Source organism: Colobus angolensis, unplaced genomic scaffold (assembly GCF_000951035.1).
Source record: "Colobus angolensis palliatus isolate OR3802 unplaced genomic scaffold, Cang.pa_1.0 Scaffold11, whole genome shotgun sequence".
In the NCBI taxonomy this organism is placed as follows: Eukaryota; Metazoa; Chordata; class Mammalia; order Primates; family Cercopithecidae; genus Colobus; species Colobus angolensis.
In genome coordinates, this window is record NW_012112030.1 from 17,073,470 (window position 1) to 17,091,360 (window position 17,891).

General features: G+C 36.1%; 1 protein-coding gene across 1 annotated transcript in view; it reads left to right on the forward strand.

Annotated features, from left to right (window-relative positions):
* Positions 1-17,891, forward strand: part of SLCO1B1 (solute carrier organic anion transporter family, member 1B1) — a 90,414-nt gene that overhangs the window by 15,250 nt on the left and 57,273 nt on the right. Inside the window, exon 3 of the mRNA XM_011954965.1 lies at positions 16,343-16,484. Coding sequence (XP_011810355.1) covers positions 16,343-16,484 — 142 coding nt within the window. The remainder of the gene's footprint in view (positions 1-16,342; positions 16,485-17,891) is intronic.

Sequence of the window (17,891 nt, forward strand, 5' to 3'; positions counted from 1 at the left end):
GGCACCTGTAATCCCAGCTACTCGGGAGGCTGAGACAGGAGAATCACTTGAAACTGGGAGGCAGAGGTTGCAGTGTGCCGAGATCATGCCACTGCACTCCAGCCTGGGCAACAAAAGTGAAACTCCATCAATAAATAAATAAATAAATAAATAATAATTCTGGCTCCCGTATAGATGAATGAATAAGTGAGTAAGTAAGTGTGGGTCTGAGAAATGAATTTTTGCTGATTGGAGCTCAGGCCCCAGAGGGCATGGACTTGGTGGCCTTGACTCCCAGTGGGTGTCCTGACCTGGAATTTAACAATAAAGTGGTCTCCTCTTTTCCAGACTTGGCAGCCTGGGTGTCATGGACTACTACCTGATGGATGCTGCCTCCTTGCTGCCTGTCCTGGCCCTTGGCCTGCAGCCTGGGGACATCGTGCTTGACCTGTGTGCAGCTCCTGGGGGAAAGACACTAGCGTTGCTTCAGACTGGCTGTTGCCGTAAGTCAGGGTGCTGGTGTGTTGGGCAGAGAGAGCTCCCTACCTCACCTAGTCCTAGGTACATTGAATATGGTAGGTTCAGCCGGGTGCAGTGGCTCACGTCTGTAATTCCAGCACTTTGGGAGGCCGAGGCAGGCAGATCACCTGATGGCAGGAGTTCCAGACCAGCCTGGTCAACATGGTGAAACCCTGTCTCTACTAAAAATATATAAATTAGCCAGGTGTGATGGTGCACGCCTGTAATACCAACTACTCAGGAAGCTGAGGCAGGAAAATTGCTTGAACCTGGGAAGTGGAGGTTACAATGAGCCGAGATCGTGCCACTGCACTCCAACCTTGGTGACAGAGTGAAACCCTGTCCCTCACACACACACAAAAAGAATATGGTAGGTTCTCTAGTCCCAAAGTCAGAGTGGAGGGTAGTACTTACTTGCTAAGCTTGTATATTTTTTCATTAGTTCCTCTCTTTCTCTGTCGATTGGTCAAGAAAGATTGCTGAACAAGTTCTCTGAAGTCAGATTAAAGTAGGGCTCTGATCAGTTGATCACATGACACACACTCCTCTTCATCTGTTTACTTTTCCTCTAAGATTAAGCCCATTTCTTTAGCCTACCAGCTAAAATGATAAGATCTGCCTGCAGTCACCATTTATATGTTTTATATGTCACTCTTCCAGGCTTTATGTGCTTTAATCTTACTCTGCTACTCTCTGTTGCCTTTGCTCTTGTTAAATTTTCTCCCTGGAATTCCTTCACCCTTAGCTGTCCAAATTCTTTTGACTTTCTTTTTTTTTTTAAAACGGAGTCTCACTCTGTTGCCCAGGCTGGCGTGACCTTGGCTCACTGCAAGCTCTGCCTCCTGGGTTCACGCCATTCTCCTGCCTTAGCCTCCTGAGTAGCTAGGACTACAGGCACCCGCCACCATGCCTAGCTAATTTGTTTTTGTACTTTTAGTAGAGACAGGGTTTCACCGTGTTAGCCAGGATGGTCTCGACTTCCTGACCTTGTGATCTGCCCGCCTTGGCCTCCCAAAATGCTGGGATTACAGGTGTGAGCCACCATGCCCAGCCATCCTTTTGACTTTCAAGCCTCAGCTCAAGTGTGCCACTTCTTGGACATCTTTCCTTATGACTTCTGCTGGCCGGTTCAGAAATGACGCCTGTCTCCTGTGCTCCCACAGCATGGGTATCGCCCTTGCAACATTAGCCTTGCCTTAGGGCTTTACTAGTTATATCTTCTCCCTCTTAAAGATGATGGATTCTGGCCGGGCATGGTGACTCACGCATATAATTCCAGCACTTTGGAAGGCTGAGGCGGGTGGATCACCTGAGGTCAGGAGTTCAAGACCAGCCTGGCTAACATGGTGAAACCCCGTTTCTATTTAAAATACAAAAAATTAGCCGGGCCTGGTAGCAGGCTAATCCCAGCCACTTGAGATGCTAAGGCAGGAGAATCGCTTGAACCTGGGAGACGGAGGTTGCAGTGAGCCGAGATCGCACCATTGCACTCCAGCTTGGGCAACAAGAACAAAACTCTGTCTCAAAAAAATAGAAAAATTAGCCAGGCGTGGTGGCAGGCACCTGTAATCTCAGCTATTCAGGAGGCTGAGACAGGAGAATGGCCTGAACCTGGGAGGCGGAGCTTGCAGTGAGCTGAGTTCGTGCCACTGCACTAAAGCCTGAGCAACAGAGTCAGACTCCTTCTTAAAAAAATAAAATAAAATAAAATAAAAAACGAAATTCTTTAATATGTGAAAATAATCAAAGATTATTTAAATTTCAACAAACATTTAACAAGTGTATACCCATCCTATGTTCCAGTTTTATCCAACTTCTTATTCCTAAGTGTACTAAGTAAAGTAATAGCTATTAATATGCTGATGTCATTAGCAGAAAAATAACTTTGCAAATGATTAAGTGATGACAGTTGTATATCCTTGTTATTAGATGTTCAAAATTCAAGAAATAATTAATTCAATACATTTTTGAAACTAAATTCATAGAATAAAAACATAGTTTTTCAAACTGTATTTTTCAAAGGTAAAAATTTCTCACATTAGGCCAGGTGCGTGGCTCATGCCTGTAATCAATCCCAGAACTTTGGGAGGCCGAGGCGGGCGGATCACGAGGTCAGGAGATCGAGAGGAGCCTGGCCAACATAGTGAAACCCTGTCTCTACTGAAACTACACAAATTAGCCAAGTGTGGTGGCACGTGCCTTTCGTCCCAGCTGCTCAGGAGGCTGAGGTGAGAGAACTACAAAAATTAGCCAAGTGTGGTGGCACATGCCTTTAGTCCCACTACTCAGGAGGCTGAGGTGAGAGAATCACTTGAACACAGGAGGCAGAGGTTGCAGTGAGCCAAGACTCACTGCACTCCATCCTTGGAGATAGAGTAAGAGTCTGTCTCAAGAAAAAAAAAAAAATTCTCACATTATTGTAAATAACATTACAATAGCTAGCATAAATTCAAGATTTATAATAAATTCCTTTCTTTTTTTTTGCTCATACAAAATACACATTTTACTGGATCTTGGGTGTTGCAGTAAAAAACAATTTACTAAAATGAAAAAATATAATGTATATCTTAAATACATAGAATTTTATTTGTCAATCATACCTTAATATGAGAAAATAATGTTCTTCTTTTTCAAAGAAAAAAATTAATAGAGCAAAGCATTTTTATATTTTACAACAATTTACCTATAATCCATAATTCTGTCTAGTATTTGATATTCTACTAATTGAATTGAAGCAGTGCTTGCCGACATTTACATATATATGAATAGTCGAACTATAAAAGTTCGGAGAAGATGCTGATCTGAATTACAAAAGTTCCTCTATGATAGTAAACATATGCATAAATTAATTTTATAAGGTTTTATTGCATTTTCTCAAAATGCATTGAAGTACTGTAGTCACAGTAATCAATAGAGAGTCAAAACTGGTTTTGAACAGTTTAGCATATTTTCGCTATTAAAAACAAAACTTGCAGATAGATATAAGAAAAAGAGCTGGCCAAATTAGTTTATTAGAGTTTAAATTGCATAAAATAATAATTTTGAAATTCTAAAATTGTATTTTAGAAAATCTTGACAGGTAGAAAAATTATTTTAATACAGGTCTTATTTGAATTAGGTAAACTTATATTCTATAACTGAATAAAAAGCAATTTAAAATACCTATAACTTTGCAGCAATAAAAAATGGCAAATAAAAAAATAATAAATACAATTTATTCAACTTTTTCTTACATAAATATTTGTGAAAAGGGGAAACTGAAGAGAGAAAATGTGATAGTTTATTTAAAGTGAAACGTTTACATAGTTCAATGTAGATAAAAATAAATTGAGAAAATTCCTATTTAGCATTATTTGCTGTGAGTTTACCAAGATAATGTTTTTCGCCATTTTAAAAACAATAGTCTATGGTCAAAAAGTAAGTCAAACTATCCCTGTTTGCAGATGACATGATTCTATATCTAGAAAACCCCAAAAGCTCCTTCAGCTGATAAACAACTTCAGCAAAGTTACAGGACACAAAATCAATGTACAAAAATCACTAGAATTCCTATACACCAATAACAGTCAGACTGAGAGCCAAATTGGGAAGGCAATCCCATTCACAATTGACACAAAAAGAATAAAATACTTAAAAGTATAGATAGCTAACTAGGGAGGTGAAAAATCTCTACATTGAGAATTATGAAACACTGCTCAAAGAAATTAGAGAAGACACAAACAAAGAGAAAAATATACTCATAGATAGGAAGAATCAATATAATTAAGATGGTCATACTTCCCAAAGCAAATTACAGGTTCAATGCTATTCCTATTAAACTACCAACAATATTCTTCACAGAACTAAAAAAACAAAAAGAATTTTGAAAGTCATACAGAACCAAAATAGCCTAAATAGCGAAGACAATTCTAAGCAAAAAGAACAAAGCTAGAGACATCATGCCATCTAATTTCAAATTATACTACGGAACTATAGTAACCAAAACAACATGGTACTAATAGAAAAACAGACACATAAACCAATGGAACAAAATAGAGAGCCCAGAAATTAGGCTGCCTGCCTATGACCATTTGATCTTCAACAAAGCTGAGAAAAACAAGCATTGGTGGGGGGGGGGAACCCTGTTCAGTAAGTGGTTCTGGGATAACTAGCTGATCATACACAGAAAATTGAAACTGGACCCCTTCCTTACACCATACATAAAAATCAACTCCAGACAGATTAAAGACTTAAATCTAAAACCTCCGACTACAAAAACTGTGGAAGATAACCTAGGCAATATCATCCTGGACATACGAATGACAAAGATTTCATGACAAATGACACCAAAAGCAATCAAAACAAAAGCAAATATTGACAAATGAGAAATAACTAAACTCAAGAGCTTCTGCACAGAAAAAGAAACTGTCAACAGCATACACAGACATCCTACAGAATGAGAGAAAATATTTACAAACTATGCATCTAACAAAGGTCTAATATCCAGCATCTATAAGAAACTTAAATTTACAAGAGAAAAACAAATGGCCTTATTAAAAAGTAGGCAAAGGGTATGAACAGACACTTTTCAAAAGAAGACATACACATGGCCAACAAGCACATGAACAAAAAGGCCAATATTACTGATCATTAGAGAAATTCAAATCAAAACCACAATGAGACTATCTCACACTAGTCAGAATCACTATTATTAAAAAATAAAAAACTAACAGATGCCTGGGAAGGTTGTATAGAAAGTGAACAGTTATACACTGTTGGTGGGAGTGTAAATTAGTTCAACCATGTGCAAAGCAGTGCGGCAATACGTCAAAGAGCTAAAACCAGAACTACCAATCAACCCAGCAACCTCATCACTGTGTATATACATCCAGGAGAATATAAATCCTTCTACTATAAAGACACATGCATGTGAATGTTCATTGCAACATTATTCACAATAGCAAAGAAAGACATGGAATTAACCTATATGCCCATCAACGACAGATTGGATAAAGGAAATGCAGTACATTCTATGGAATACTGTGCAGCCATAAAAATAACAAGATCATGTCTTTTGTGGAAATATGGATGGAGCTGAAAGCTATCATCTCTTAGCAAACTAACGCAGGAAGAGAAAACCAAATACTTCATGTTCTTACTTACAAGTGGGAGCTGAATGATAAGAACTCATGAATACAAAAAAGGGGTTGACAAACACTGGGGTCTAGCTAAGTGTGGAGGGTGGGAGGAGAGGGAAAAGCAGAAAAAATAACTATTGAGTACTAGGCTTAATACGTGGATGATGAAATAATCTGTACCTCAAACCCCCATCACACATGTTTACCTGTATAACAAACCTTCACATGTACCTCTGAACTTAAAATAAAAGTTAGAGAGAAAATATTAACAACTTTAAATCCAGTAATCATAAATGTCAAATTTAAAAAAACAGATTTTAGGCTGGACACAGTGACTCACACCTGTAATCACAGCACTTTGGGATGCCGAGGTGGGCGAATCACTTGAGGTCAGGGGTTCGAGATCAGCCTGGCCAACACGGTGAAACCCTGTCACTACTGAAAATATAAAAATTAGCCAGGTGTGATGGCATATGCCTGTAATCCTGGCTATTCAGGAGCCTGAGGCAGGAAAATCGCTGGAACCTGGTAGGCAGAGGTTGCGGTGAGCCGAAATCACAACAGTGCACTTCAGGCTGGGTGACACAGTAAGATTCTGCCTCAATACATAAATAAATAAATATGTAAATAAATAAATAAGATTTTAAATAATATTATAAATAAACTAAAATTTCTAGGAACAATTTTTTAAAATCAGAAAAATAAATCACATGATAATACAGATACTCTTAAGAAACACATACAATACATGAATATACATATGTTCTTATTGATGTGCATGAAAATAAACTAATATATCCAACAAGAATAATTACATCCATTTTTTTAATATTAAAGTAAGCAATAAAAAGAACACTTAAAAATATTGTATTCAATTTAATGGACTACTTTTTTTAATTTGGAAAACAATTTTAACACATATTTTAAATAGTTTAAATAGAGAAAAATGTCAATAGAGCTGTATTACAAAGATATTCATGGATAAACATTTCAAAATTTTTTTAACTTTGTTATTTTTATCATGTATTTTACTCTAGAAAATTTCCATTCCACATGATACATTTGTTGTATAAGAGATACAAAACAAATTCCTACTAGAAGAAATAAAGCTTCACTAAGGAGGTGGCATTAAGCTGGGCATTAAAATTCACGCAGAATTCCCATTGTTTCCAACGGAGAGAAGCAGCAGTGTACCACAGATAAACGAAGTGAGACGTAATAAGGCTTTGACTCAAGATAAAAAGGAGACGAAGAAAAAGGGGGTTATATTGTGTTCATGAACTACTTTTCTTTTTCATGTATAATACTTTTGTTCCAATTCCAGTTATACTCCACTTCAGTTCTGTTTCTCTAGTTAAATAACTTTGCATCTCTAAGATTTATTATTCTTATTTGTATAATGAAGACAGTAACATATGCCAGGCAAAGATTTTGCAGACACTAGAAATAATATACACAAAATAGCTGGAACAGTTCCTGAAAAATAGTAGATTCCATATAACGACATGATTTATGCTTATGCTCTTTCTGTATTATTTGGAAAGAAATATGTGAAGTGCAGGAAAGTGTTGTGAAGTTATTTTTGTGGGATATCTGATGTAATCCTTCTCCTTTATCGATGTTATCAAATATTTTTCAAAAGCTATATTTCCCATTAATGCTTTTGTGAATAAATTAATTAGGAAAATTTGAAGAAGGGCTACAACATACATCACAGAAAGGTTTATACTACCAAGAGAGTATATACACAATACCTGTCCAGAAGCTGTGGCATAAGTTGACATTTTGATTATACTTATTTACTTCAAATATTGCAAATTTTTCTTATTTTTATACCTTTTTCCTTTTAGTGACATTTCCTATATTTTCATTCACTATGACATTGTTTTCTTTATATCAATAGTTATGAAGAGAACAACTATTCTAACTAGGGAGTAGTTAGAATAGTTAGAATAGAACTAGGGAGTAGTTAGAATAGTTATTTTAAAATACTTCATTAAAAGACTACAACGTGTGTGCCATCTCTGAATTAGTATTGGTTGATTGTCATTTTTCATGATCTTCTTAAGTGAATAATTTGAACACTGTTATATTATTTCAAAGTATGTTATTTGTTTGTTCATATGTTCTACAAAATCAGACTTTACATTTTCTATTTTCCTCACCTCCTGTTGGTTCTCCTCTTAAACTGTTCCTTGTGTGCCTGTAAGCTTGTTATCTACTTTTCATCACTACTCATTTTTTTCTGAAGTCAGCTTCCTAACAGATCTCTTTTTTGTAAGTTCTTCTTCTTCCTGGCTGCCAGAATTAACCCTCTAAAATTTAATTTTGTTATGTAATATTTTAAAATGCATACTGACCCCTCAATGTTGGACATATTTCTGTCTTTACACTTGACCTACACAAATATTATTTCTGGTTTTCAAATAATCCATGTTATTTCACTTCTTAGGGGCTTTTCATGTGCTTCCTATTTTGTTTTAAATATTTTGTGTCTTCAATATCTAAGTTTCTATGACCAACTGAAGGCTTAGCCCCAATGTCAACACATCTATAAGAACTTTAACCTGTAAGGTCAGAATAGTCCCTTTTTCCTATCTGCTCATAACATTATAAAACTATGGCAATTATAGAACTCAACACATATTATACTGTCATTATTGTTTTACTGTCACTGAAGATTATAATTTTTAGTGCATTGATTATGTCTTATTTGTTTTTACTGTCATTGTTCCTGTTCCTCTATACCTGCCTCAACTACATAGCTTAGCACAGTAACTGCTATATTGCAGTTGCCTGATGAGTGTTTCTTGAGTAAATCAGTTGAGTTCCAAAGCTAATCAAAGTTGTGCATTTGACAAATGAGAAGCTTGGAACTGTCTTCTGACTTTAAGTTTAGAACTATTGACATAATAAATTAATGACCGATCTGCCATGATTGCAGGTAAATACAGACTTTATTTCTTATCTCAATGTCAATTGTCTCTTTCTGCCAATGCACATTTTGTTTTATGATTTTGCACATTTATATCTCTGGTTTTTATTTGAAGAAGTTTAGAGCATATAGCTAGAGATGGTAGCTCACGCTGATGATGAAAATAAGTCATTATTATCAAGTTTATTATGTAGCTAGCATGGCATGTACACAGAGGTATTTAGGGAGCCACACATATGTCCAAGGGAAGGCATATGCTCATAAAACGTCTGAGAAGATTGTATCCTTTTACCTAATGCTAGTCCCCAAGCTTAGAACAAGGCAAGTGAAAGGTCAAAGGAGATAAAAAATACAATAAACAAAATGAAAATTTACAAGAAGGTGTTATGGACTAAATATGTGTTCCCCTGTTCCCAAAATTGTATATTGAATTTCAAAATCCAACGTGATAGTATTTGGAGGTCTTTGGGAGCTAAAGAGATTATGAGAAATTTGCTCTTATAATGCGAGTAGTGCCTTACAAGAAAATGCTGAAGAGCTCACTAGATGTTTTTTCCTCCGTGTGAGAACACAAAGAGAAGTTAGCTGTTTGCAGCCTATGAGAGGGCCCTCACCAGAAATTGACCATGCTGGCACCCTTATCTCAGACTTCTCACTCTTCACAACTGTGAGAAATAAATGTTTGTTGTTTAAGCCATACAGTCCATCATAATTTGTGATAGTAGTCTGAACTGACTTAGACAAAGGTTCAACAGTAAATTTTAGCAGTTAGAACACAGAATCAGCAAACTTGAAGATAAGACAATTGAAATGTTTAGTCTGAGAAGCAGAAAGAAAAAAAAAACTGAAGAAAAATTAACAAAACCTAAGGAACTGTGGGACACTATCAGGTGAACCAGCATAAAAATTATGGTAGTTCCAGAAGGAGAGGAGAGAGAGAAAAGGGAAGAAATAATATTTTTTAAAAAATGGCTGAGAACATCCCAAATTTGATAAAATATATGATCTAAATATTGTACAAGCATAAAATTCAAATAAAATTAACTCAGAGATCCACTTTGAGGCACAATATGATCAAACTATCAAAGGCCAAAAAATAAAAATAAATACAGAATCTTGACAGCAACAAGAGCAGGAAATAATCATGGGCAAGAGTTCCTTAATAAGATTAACAACTGATTTCTCATCAGAGACCAGAAGACATTGGAATGATATATCCAATAAAGAACCGATATTCAAAAGTATGCAAAGAACACCTAAAACTCAATAATTAGAAAAATAGCCCAATGATAAAATAAGGATGAAATCTGAACAGATGCCTCACTGAAGAAAATACAGAGATGACAAATGAGCATGTGGAAAAATGCTTCACATCACATCATTAGGGAATTGTAAATTAAACAATGAGCTATATCACTATATACTTGTTTAAAGGACTAAAATTCCAAACCCAAAAAATACCAAATACTGGCAAGAATGTGGAGCAAAAGGAACTCTTATTTATTGCCAGTGAGAATGCAAAATAGTATAGCCACTTTGGAAAATATTCTAAAGGTTTCTTACAAATTTAAAGATAGGCTTACCATACAATCAAGCATTTGTAGTCCTTGGTATTTACTGAAATACCAAGTGGGAAGCATGTCTACACAACAGCCTGCAAACAGGTGTTTATAGCAGCCTTATTGATAACTGCCATAAGTTAGAAGCAACCAAGGTGTCCTTCAATATGTGAATGGGTAAAGCGACTATGGTACATTCATGCAATAGAATAAGAGTATTTTTGGTGATTAACAAGAAATGAGACATAACCAATGAAAAGACAAAACATTAAAAGCATATTTATAAGTAAAAGAAGTCAATATTAAAATGTTACCTACTATATGATTCCAACTACGTGACAAATTTTATTTTAAAAATGCTTTATAACAAAAGTTATTGCTAAAAATGTTTAAATGCCACCAAAAAACAACCCAAAAATGTGGTGGAGATCATCTTTATAGTTTTTTTATAATAATCCTCTTGATAAATATTTTATCATAACAAATCTTGACAGTTTACATACAAGGATATGACATTTTAATTACAAATTAATAAAATCTAATAAAATGTGACAATGAAAATATAGCTCATTATAAAAGAACCTAAATTAGTAGAGGGTGAGAGAGGAATGGGGAAGGGAATGTTTATCAAGAAGTTCTATGTCAGTACAGAACTTCATAAATTAGTGGATAGCAGTATGGTAAAGAGCAATTGTAAAGCAAATGAAAATGTGATAGAACTCCTATTAGTATCTGCAGCCACTCTGGCACTTGAAACATATCCAGTAGGAGAGGTTAATTCTCTCAGCAGGAGACCACTCACATTACTTTTTCTCCCTATAAAATAATGCATTGTTTTGTCATGCTGGTAAAAAACCCATAACATTAAATGTACCTTTTCAACCACTTTTTAAGTGTACAATTAAAAAGTGTAAAGTACACTCATATTGATGAACAGATCTCTTGAACTTTTTTATTTTCCAATGACGAAACTTTGTATCCACTAAACTATCTTCTCCTCAGTTCTTAGTAAATACCTTTCCACTTTCTGTTTCTATTTTTTCGACTGCTTTAAATATTTCTTTTTTTTTTTTTTTTTTTTTTTTTTGAGATGGAGTCTTGCACTGTCACCCAGGCTACAGTGCAGCAGTGGGGCGATCCCTTCTCACTGCAACCTCTGCCTCCTGGGTTCAAGCGATTCTTCTGCCTCAGCCCCCTGAGTAACTGGGATTACAGGCAACTGCCACCATGCCCAGGTAAATTTTTTTTGTATTTTTAGTAGAGATAGGGTTTCACTATGTTGGCTAAGCTGGTCTCAAACTCCTGACCTCGTGATCCGCCCACCTTGGCCTCCAAAAGTGCTGGGATTAAAGGTGTGAGCCACTACGCCCGGCCTACTTTAAATATTTCACATGAGTAGAATTATACAGTATCTCTTTGTGACTGGCTTATTTAGCTTAGCGTAATGTCCTTGAGTTTCATCCATATTGTAGCATGTGATGTAATTTACTTATTTTTTAAGTGTGCATAATATTCCATTGTATATGTATACCACATTTGCTTTATTCATTCATCAATAGACATTTGGGTTGCTTCTACCTCTTGGCTGTTGTTAATAGTGCTGCAATGAATATGCATGTGTAAATATCTCTGCTAGATCCTGTCTTGATTTATTTTTGAATATATATCCAGAAGAAGAATTAATGGCTCATATGGTGATTCCATTTTTTGGTATTTGTGGAACCTCTAAACTCTTTTTCATGAGGGCTGAACCATTTTATATTTCCATCAACAAACATGAAGTTCCTAACTCCTCTATATTCTCGTCAACACTCATTATTCTCTATTCCTGAAATAGTGACTTTTCTGATGGCTGTGGGGTGATATCTCATTGTGGTTTTAATTTGCATTTGCCTGATAATTAGAAAGTTGAGCTTCTTTTAATGTGCTTATTGGATCTTTGTATATCTTCTTTGCAGAAATGTCTGTGTAAGTCCTTGGCCCATTTTTAAATTGGGTTGTTTCCTTGGAAAAGTTCATATATTCTAGATATTAACTCCTCACCACTTATATTATTTGCATTTATTCTGTGCCATTCCATAGGTTATCTTTTCACCCTGTTGTTTTCCTTTATGTGCAGAAGATGTAAATTTGATATAGTCTGATTTGCGTATTTTTAATTTTGTTGCCTGTGCTTTTTGTATCACATTTAAAAATTTGCCAAATTCAATGTCCTGAAGCTTTTCTTCTATTTTATTTCTATGAGTTTAAGGTCTTACATTTAGGTATTGAGTTCATTTTGAGTTAATTTTTGCATATACTATAGGGTAAGGGCCCAACTTCATTTCTTTGCATGTGGGTTTTCCAAATACCACTTGAAGAGCTGTCAGCTTCCTTGTACTAAATGAATGGATTTTTTTGCTGCTGCTTTTAAGATTCTCTGTTTGTGTGTAATTTTTGACAGTTTGATTATACTGTGTCTTGGTATAGAGTTTTTTAGATTTATCTTATTTGGAATTACTTGAGCTTCTTAAATGTTTGGGTTCCTTTATCTCCTAAGATTTAAAAAATTGGGGGCCATAATTTACAAGTTTTCAGAACTTTCTCATTTACTTCTCTTCTGGTATACCCATAATGCATATGTTGCCCTGCTGGATGGTGTCCCATAATTTCTTTCATTGTTCTTCTTTTCTTTTTGTGCCTGTGACTCTAATTTTACAAGTTCTCTGATTTTGCTAATTTTTTCTTCTGCTTAGCCAAATTACCTTTTGAGTCTTTCTAATGAATTTTTCAATTCAGTTATTTTATACTTCAACTCCAGAATTTCGATTTGGTTCTTCATAGTTTCTACTGTTAATATTCCTATTTTGTTTATTTGTTATGTTCTTCATTTCATTTAGTTGTCTGTTCATGTTCTCTTTTAATTCATTGCACATACTTGACTAATTTCAAGTCCTATGTCTGGCAATTCCTGTATCTTCATTTGTTTTCGGTCAGTTTCTGGAGATGTAACTTTTTTCCTTTTAATGTGTGAGAATCCTTTCTTTCTTTTTATATTTTGTATTCTTTTGTTGTTGAGATTTTAACATTTAAAAAAATCAGCCAACTCTCCCAGATTTTGTGAGATGATTTTTTATAAGGAGAACTCTCCTCACTAATTCTGGATAGAGATTCCGTGACCTACTCATGCTATTTTTCTAGTATACATTCCTTTCTTTCTCCTTTAGGCTTGTGTGTGTAATCTGTTTGAAAAGGTTTGCTGATTTCTATAGAAGACCCTCCCCTGTTGCTTGAGAGTGGCCTTGCTGGGGCTGCATTAAATTGTTGTACTGGTGCTCCACCTCATGTCTATGTCTGGAACTGCAGTTTTGGTGCACCTTTGCTTGCCTTTGCTTTGAAAGACCCCATTTTTATTAGTACTTGAATATAGGCAAGTCAGAAGCCAGTCCTTGGACAACCTCCTTAAAAATCAAAATATTGGCCGGGCGTGGTGGCTCAAGCCTGTAATCCCAGCACTTTGGGAGGCCGAGACGGGCGGATCACGAGGTCAGGAGATTGAGACCATCCTGGCTAACACGGTGAAACCCCGTCTCTACTAAAAAATACAAAAGAAAAACTAGCCGGGTGTGGTGGCGGGCGCCTGTAGTCCCAGCTACTCGGGAGGCTGAGGCAGGAGAATGGCGGGAACCCGGGAGGCGGAGCTTGCAGTGAGCTGAGATCGGGCCACTGCACTCCAGCCTGGGGGACAGAGCCAGCCTCCGTCTCAAAAAAAAAAAAAAAAAAAAAAAAATCAAAATATTGAACATAGGGGACTAAATGTTTCCTTCCAACTGCATTGCACAGTGTGGAGTGAGAAAGACTCTAGTGAGAGAGACTGGAAACAATCATGATTTTTCTTGCCAGGTTGTTTTCACGATAGCCTGTAGGTACAGAAACCTTGTAATTGGTGTCTGAAATTCCTACAGAGGCATTTAGTACATATAGTGTTAAAATTGTGCCTTGCTGTTGAGGTTCCAGGGCTGTTCTGCTGTCTTGCTGATGTCACTATCTTACACATTTTTTAGTCTTTTTTAATAAAATGATTTTTCAATGATTAGGACCTGAACAATTTTCATCACTATTCTATGGCACAAAGACTGTATACATTTTTACAAGATGTTAGAATTGACTATCTTTGAAAAAAATCTTCATAAATTTTGCCTAACTCCATTGCCCCTTTCTCCTGTCTTGTTCTTCCCATCATCAGCTTAGTACAACTAGTACTGATACTCTTCTACCTTTTATGCTGCTTCGTAGATAACTTTTTATATTTTATCTTAAAACTTTTAGTTATCTCTATAAGTTGTATCATTTAATAAATTTTTTCAATTCCTTTTATCTTCATTGATACCATGTATCATTTGACAGTTTCTTATGCAGAAAGGAACACATCCACATTTTATCAGCTATCAAAGAGTTTTTTAGGGGGGGCCTTTTATCTCTATCCCCCAAACATGGCCTAGGGCAAGACACAGAGTAGGTTTTGATTATATAAATGTTCACTCATTGTTTCTTAAGCATCTTTGTGACAGGCACTGTCCTAATCACTGGGGATGGAGCAATGAAAAAAACAGACAAAAACCTATGACTTGACGGAGCTAATATTCTGCTGTGGCAGTATAAAATAAACACATAAAGGAATAAATGTATTGTGAGCAGAAAGGGGTGCAATTTTAAAGAGAGTGGTTGAGGAAAACCTCACTGTGAAAGTTCCATCGAGCAAAACTCTTAAGGGTGTGAAGGAATGAATGACAGAAATACGACTACGGGGAAGAGCCTTTCATGTCAAGTGAAAAGAACAAAAAGCCTGGAGCAATATAATGAATCTGGAATGCTCAATATACAACAAGAAGGTCTAATGTAGCTGGAGAGGAATGACCAAGGACAAGAGTAACAAAGTATAAGATTAGAAAGATAAGAGGAATATTTGTGGGGAGGTGGGTGTCCAAAAAAGGACAGGTTGTTTATGGTCTCATAGGTTATCGGAAAAAACTCGATATTACTATAAGCCATATGGGAAGACAGAGGGGCAGCATGGTCTTTTTCTGATTTATAAAGGACTTCTTTAGCTAGTTTGTTGAGAAGAGACTGTTAGGCAGATGTGCGAAGAAGTAGACACATGGGCTTAGGGGGCTCTTGCAATAATTGAAGCTAGGCATGGTGGTGGAAACCATTGGGAAATATAGGAGGTAATTAGAAGGGGTCGTTTAGTCAGTTCAGACTGACAGCATAGCACAGACTTGGTGTGTTAAACAACAGATATTTATCTCTCACATTTCCAGAGGCTGAGAATTCTGATATCAGGGTTCTGGCATGATTGAGTTCTCATAAAGGGCCCTATTCCTGGTTTCCAGAAGGCCATATCCTTGTTGTATCATCACTTGGCGGGGAGAGAGAGAGAAAGAGAGAGAGAGAGAGAGAGAGAGAAATATAATCTCTAATTTATTGTTTTGTAAGGGCACTAATCTTATCAAGAGCACTCCATTCTCATGACCTAATTGCCTCAAAAAGACCCTATCACCAAATATCAACACATTGGAAATTAGAGTTTCAACATATAAATTTGAGGCAGGGGATATAAACATGTAATATATAACAAGGTAAATGTTAATAGTAGAGAGCACAAAGAAATTTGTTTATGGATATAAATGTGAGCTGTAAGAGAACTGATTAATCGATACATTTTATTGACATGAAATTGACAAATAAAACATCTATAACCACTGCATCTTACGCTGGATGCCAGTCACTTGTGTTGGTCATAGAATTTTTCTTTGCCTCTGAAAAGTTCTATTTTTCAGCTGGCTTCCTGGAAATGCTACCTTTGAGAATGTACTGCCACTCCCCTCCCAGTTAGCCAATGCTATTCACGTGGAAATAAAGGATAGCTCATCATCATGGCCATCTGAGAACGTGAAGTAGCTTTCTATAAATCAGTTAATGAGATTAATTTTAAATTAACAATCTTAACTGCAATGCTGTCATATTTTGATATTATAACCAAATTAGAAATGATGCTTTATCAGTGTAGTGATAATAACATTTAAATGTTAGTACCTGATTAGTAGTAACTGGTAAGAGGGAAAACTAAGTATGGTTTTTAAGATACAAATAATGTTTTTAAGTAAAGAAGAAAAGCTACTATAATTCCTTGTGCCTATTGACATTATATAGTCCTTTGATTAACCATTTTTCCCCTTTCCTTCTGATTTTAGATGTTCTTGGCAGCTCTGGCACTCAGCTTTATTGCTAAGGCACTAGGTGCAGTTGTTATGAAAAGTAACATCATTCATATAGAAAGGAGATTTGAGATATCCTCTTCTCTTGTTGGTTTTATTGATGGAAGCTTTGAAATTGGTAACATTTTTTTTTCTATTTTAATAACCAAACTTGCAAAGTTAAAAAAAAATATGCTTTACACCACTGGTTATCAACTGGGGTAAATTTATCTCTCACAGGCAATTTGGCAATGACCAAAAACATTTTTGGTTGTCATAACTGGACAGAGACTGGGGGGCAAGGGAGGTACTACTGGTATCTAAAGTAGAGGTCAGGGGTACTGCTAAATATTCTATAATGTGCAAAGAATGATAATAGCCGAAAATGTTGATAGTGAGGATGTTCAGAAATCCTGATTCTACACAAATTCAATTTTTACAAACTAACACCATGTCCTACTTTACCTCCCCTCTCTCAAGATGAAGAAAGTTTGGGAGAGGACTGTCATTCTTAAGGAGAAAGGAATCTTTTCAGAGCAACCTACATTAGACTTCTATTGTTTCACTGAGCACACCAAAATCTTTCCTTTGAAATATTTAAGATATTTTGTTGTCTTCATTTTAATTTGGATTTCTCCAATAATAGCTCAGGGAAAACATTTTCTGGTTCATATTTGTGTCTTTCCCTATTTAGTTATTTTCTTCTAGAGCATTTATGAGATGAATATTAAATTTTCTGGGAATTTTTCTCTTTAAATTTTTTCTCCTAAATTTCTATAGTTTTTCTTTATGTTTCATTAATCTTTGCTGATGCCATCAGTCATCTTACCATATCAAGTTCTAATTGGTATATATATCTATATTTTACATTTACAACAGCACTTATTATTTTTAGGCTGCCAGTTCTGATTTTATGGATGCAATGTGCCCTTGTACTCCTAAAGACACTAAATTTTTTATAAAGTAAAAAATTTACTCATTCATTTTGGTGCTTTTCTTCCAAACTATTTTTATGCTACTTTTTTCATAAATGTTCAGGAATCCTTAACTGCTATTTCTTCATCGTTGTGCATGAGGCTCCAGATGGATTAGAAGTGGTCATGACTCTTTCCATTTGATATGCTCTATGTATATTATTTAATATAAATGACTTATGCACGACATAAAATCTCAAGTGGTTTCTCCTCCAGGAACATTTCTGGAAGCTCTGTTTTTTGTTTGTTTGTTTGTTTGTTTGTTTATTTGTTTTTGAGAGGGAGTCTCGCTCTGTCGCCCAGGCTGGAGTGCAGTGGCGCGATCTCTGCTCACTGCAAGCTCCGCCTCCCGGGTTCACGCCATTCTCCTGCCTCAGCCTCCCGAGTAGCTGGGACTACAGGCGCCCGCCACCTCGCCCAGCTAATTTTTTCATATTTTTAGTAGAGACGGGATTTCACCGTGTTAGCCAGGATGGTCTCGATTTCCTGACCTCGTGATCCGCCCACCTCGGCCTTCCAAAGTGCTGATATTACAGGCATGAGCCACCGCGCCCGGCCTCTGGAAGCTCTTA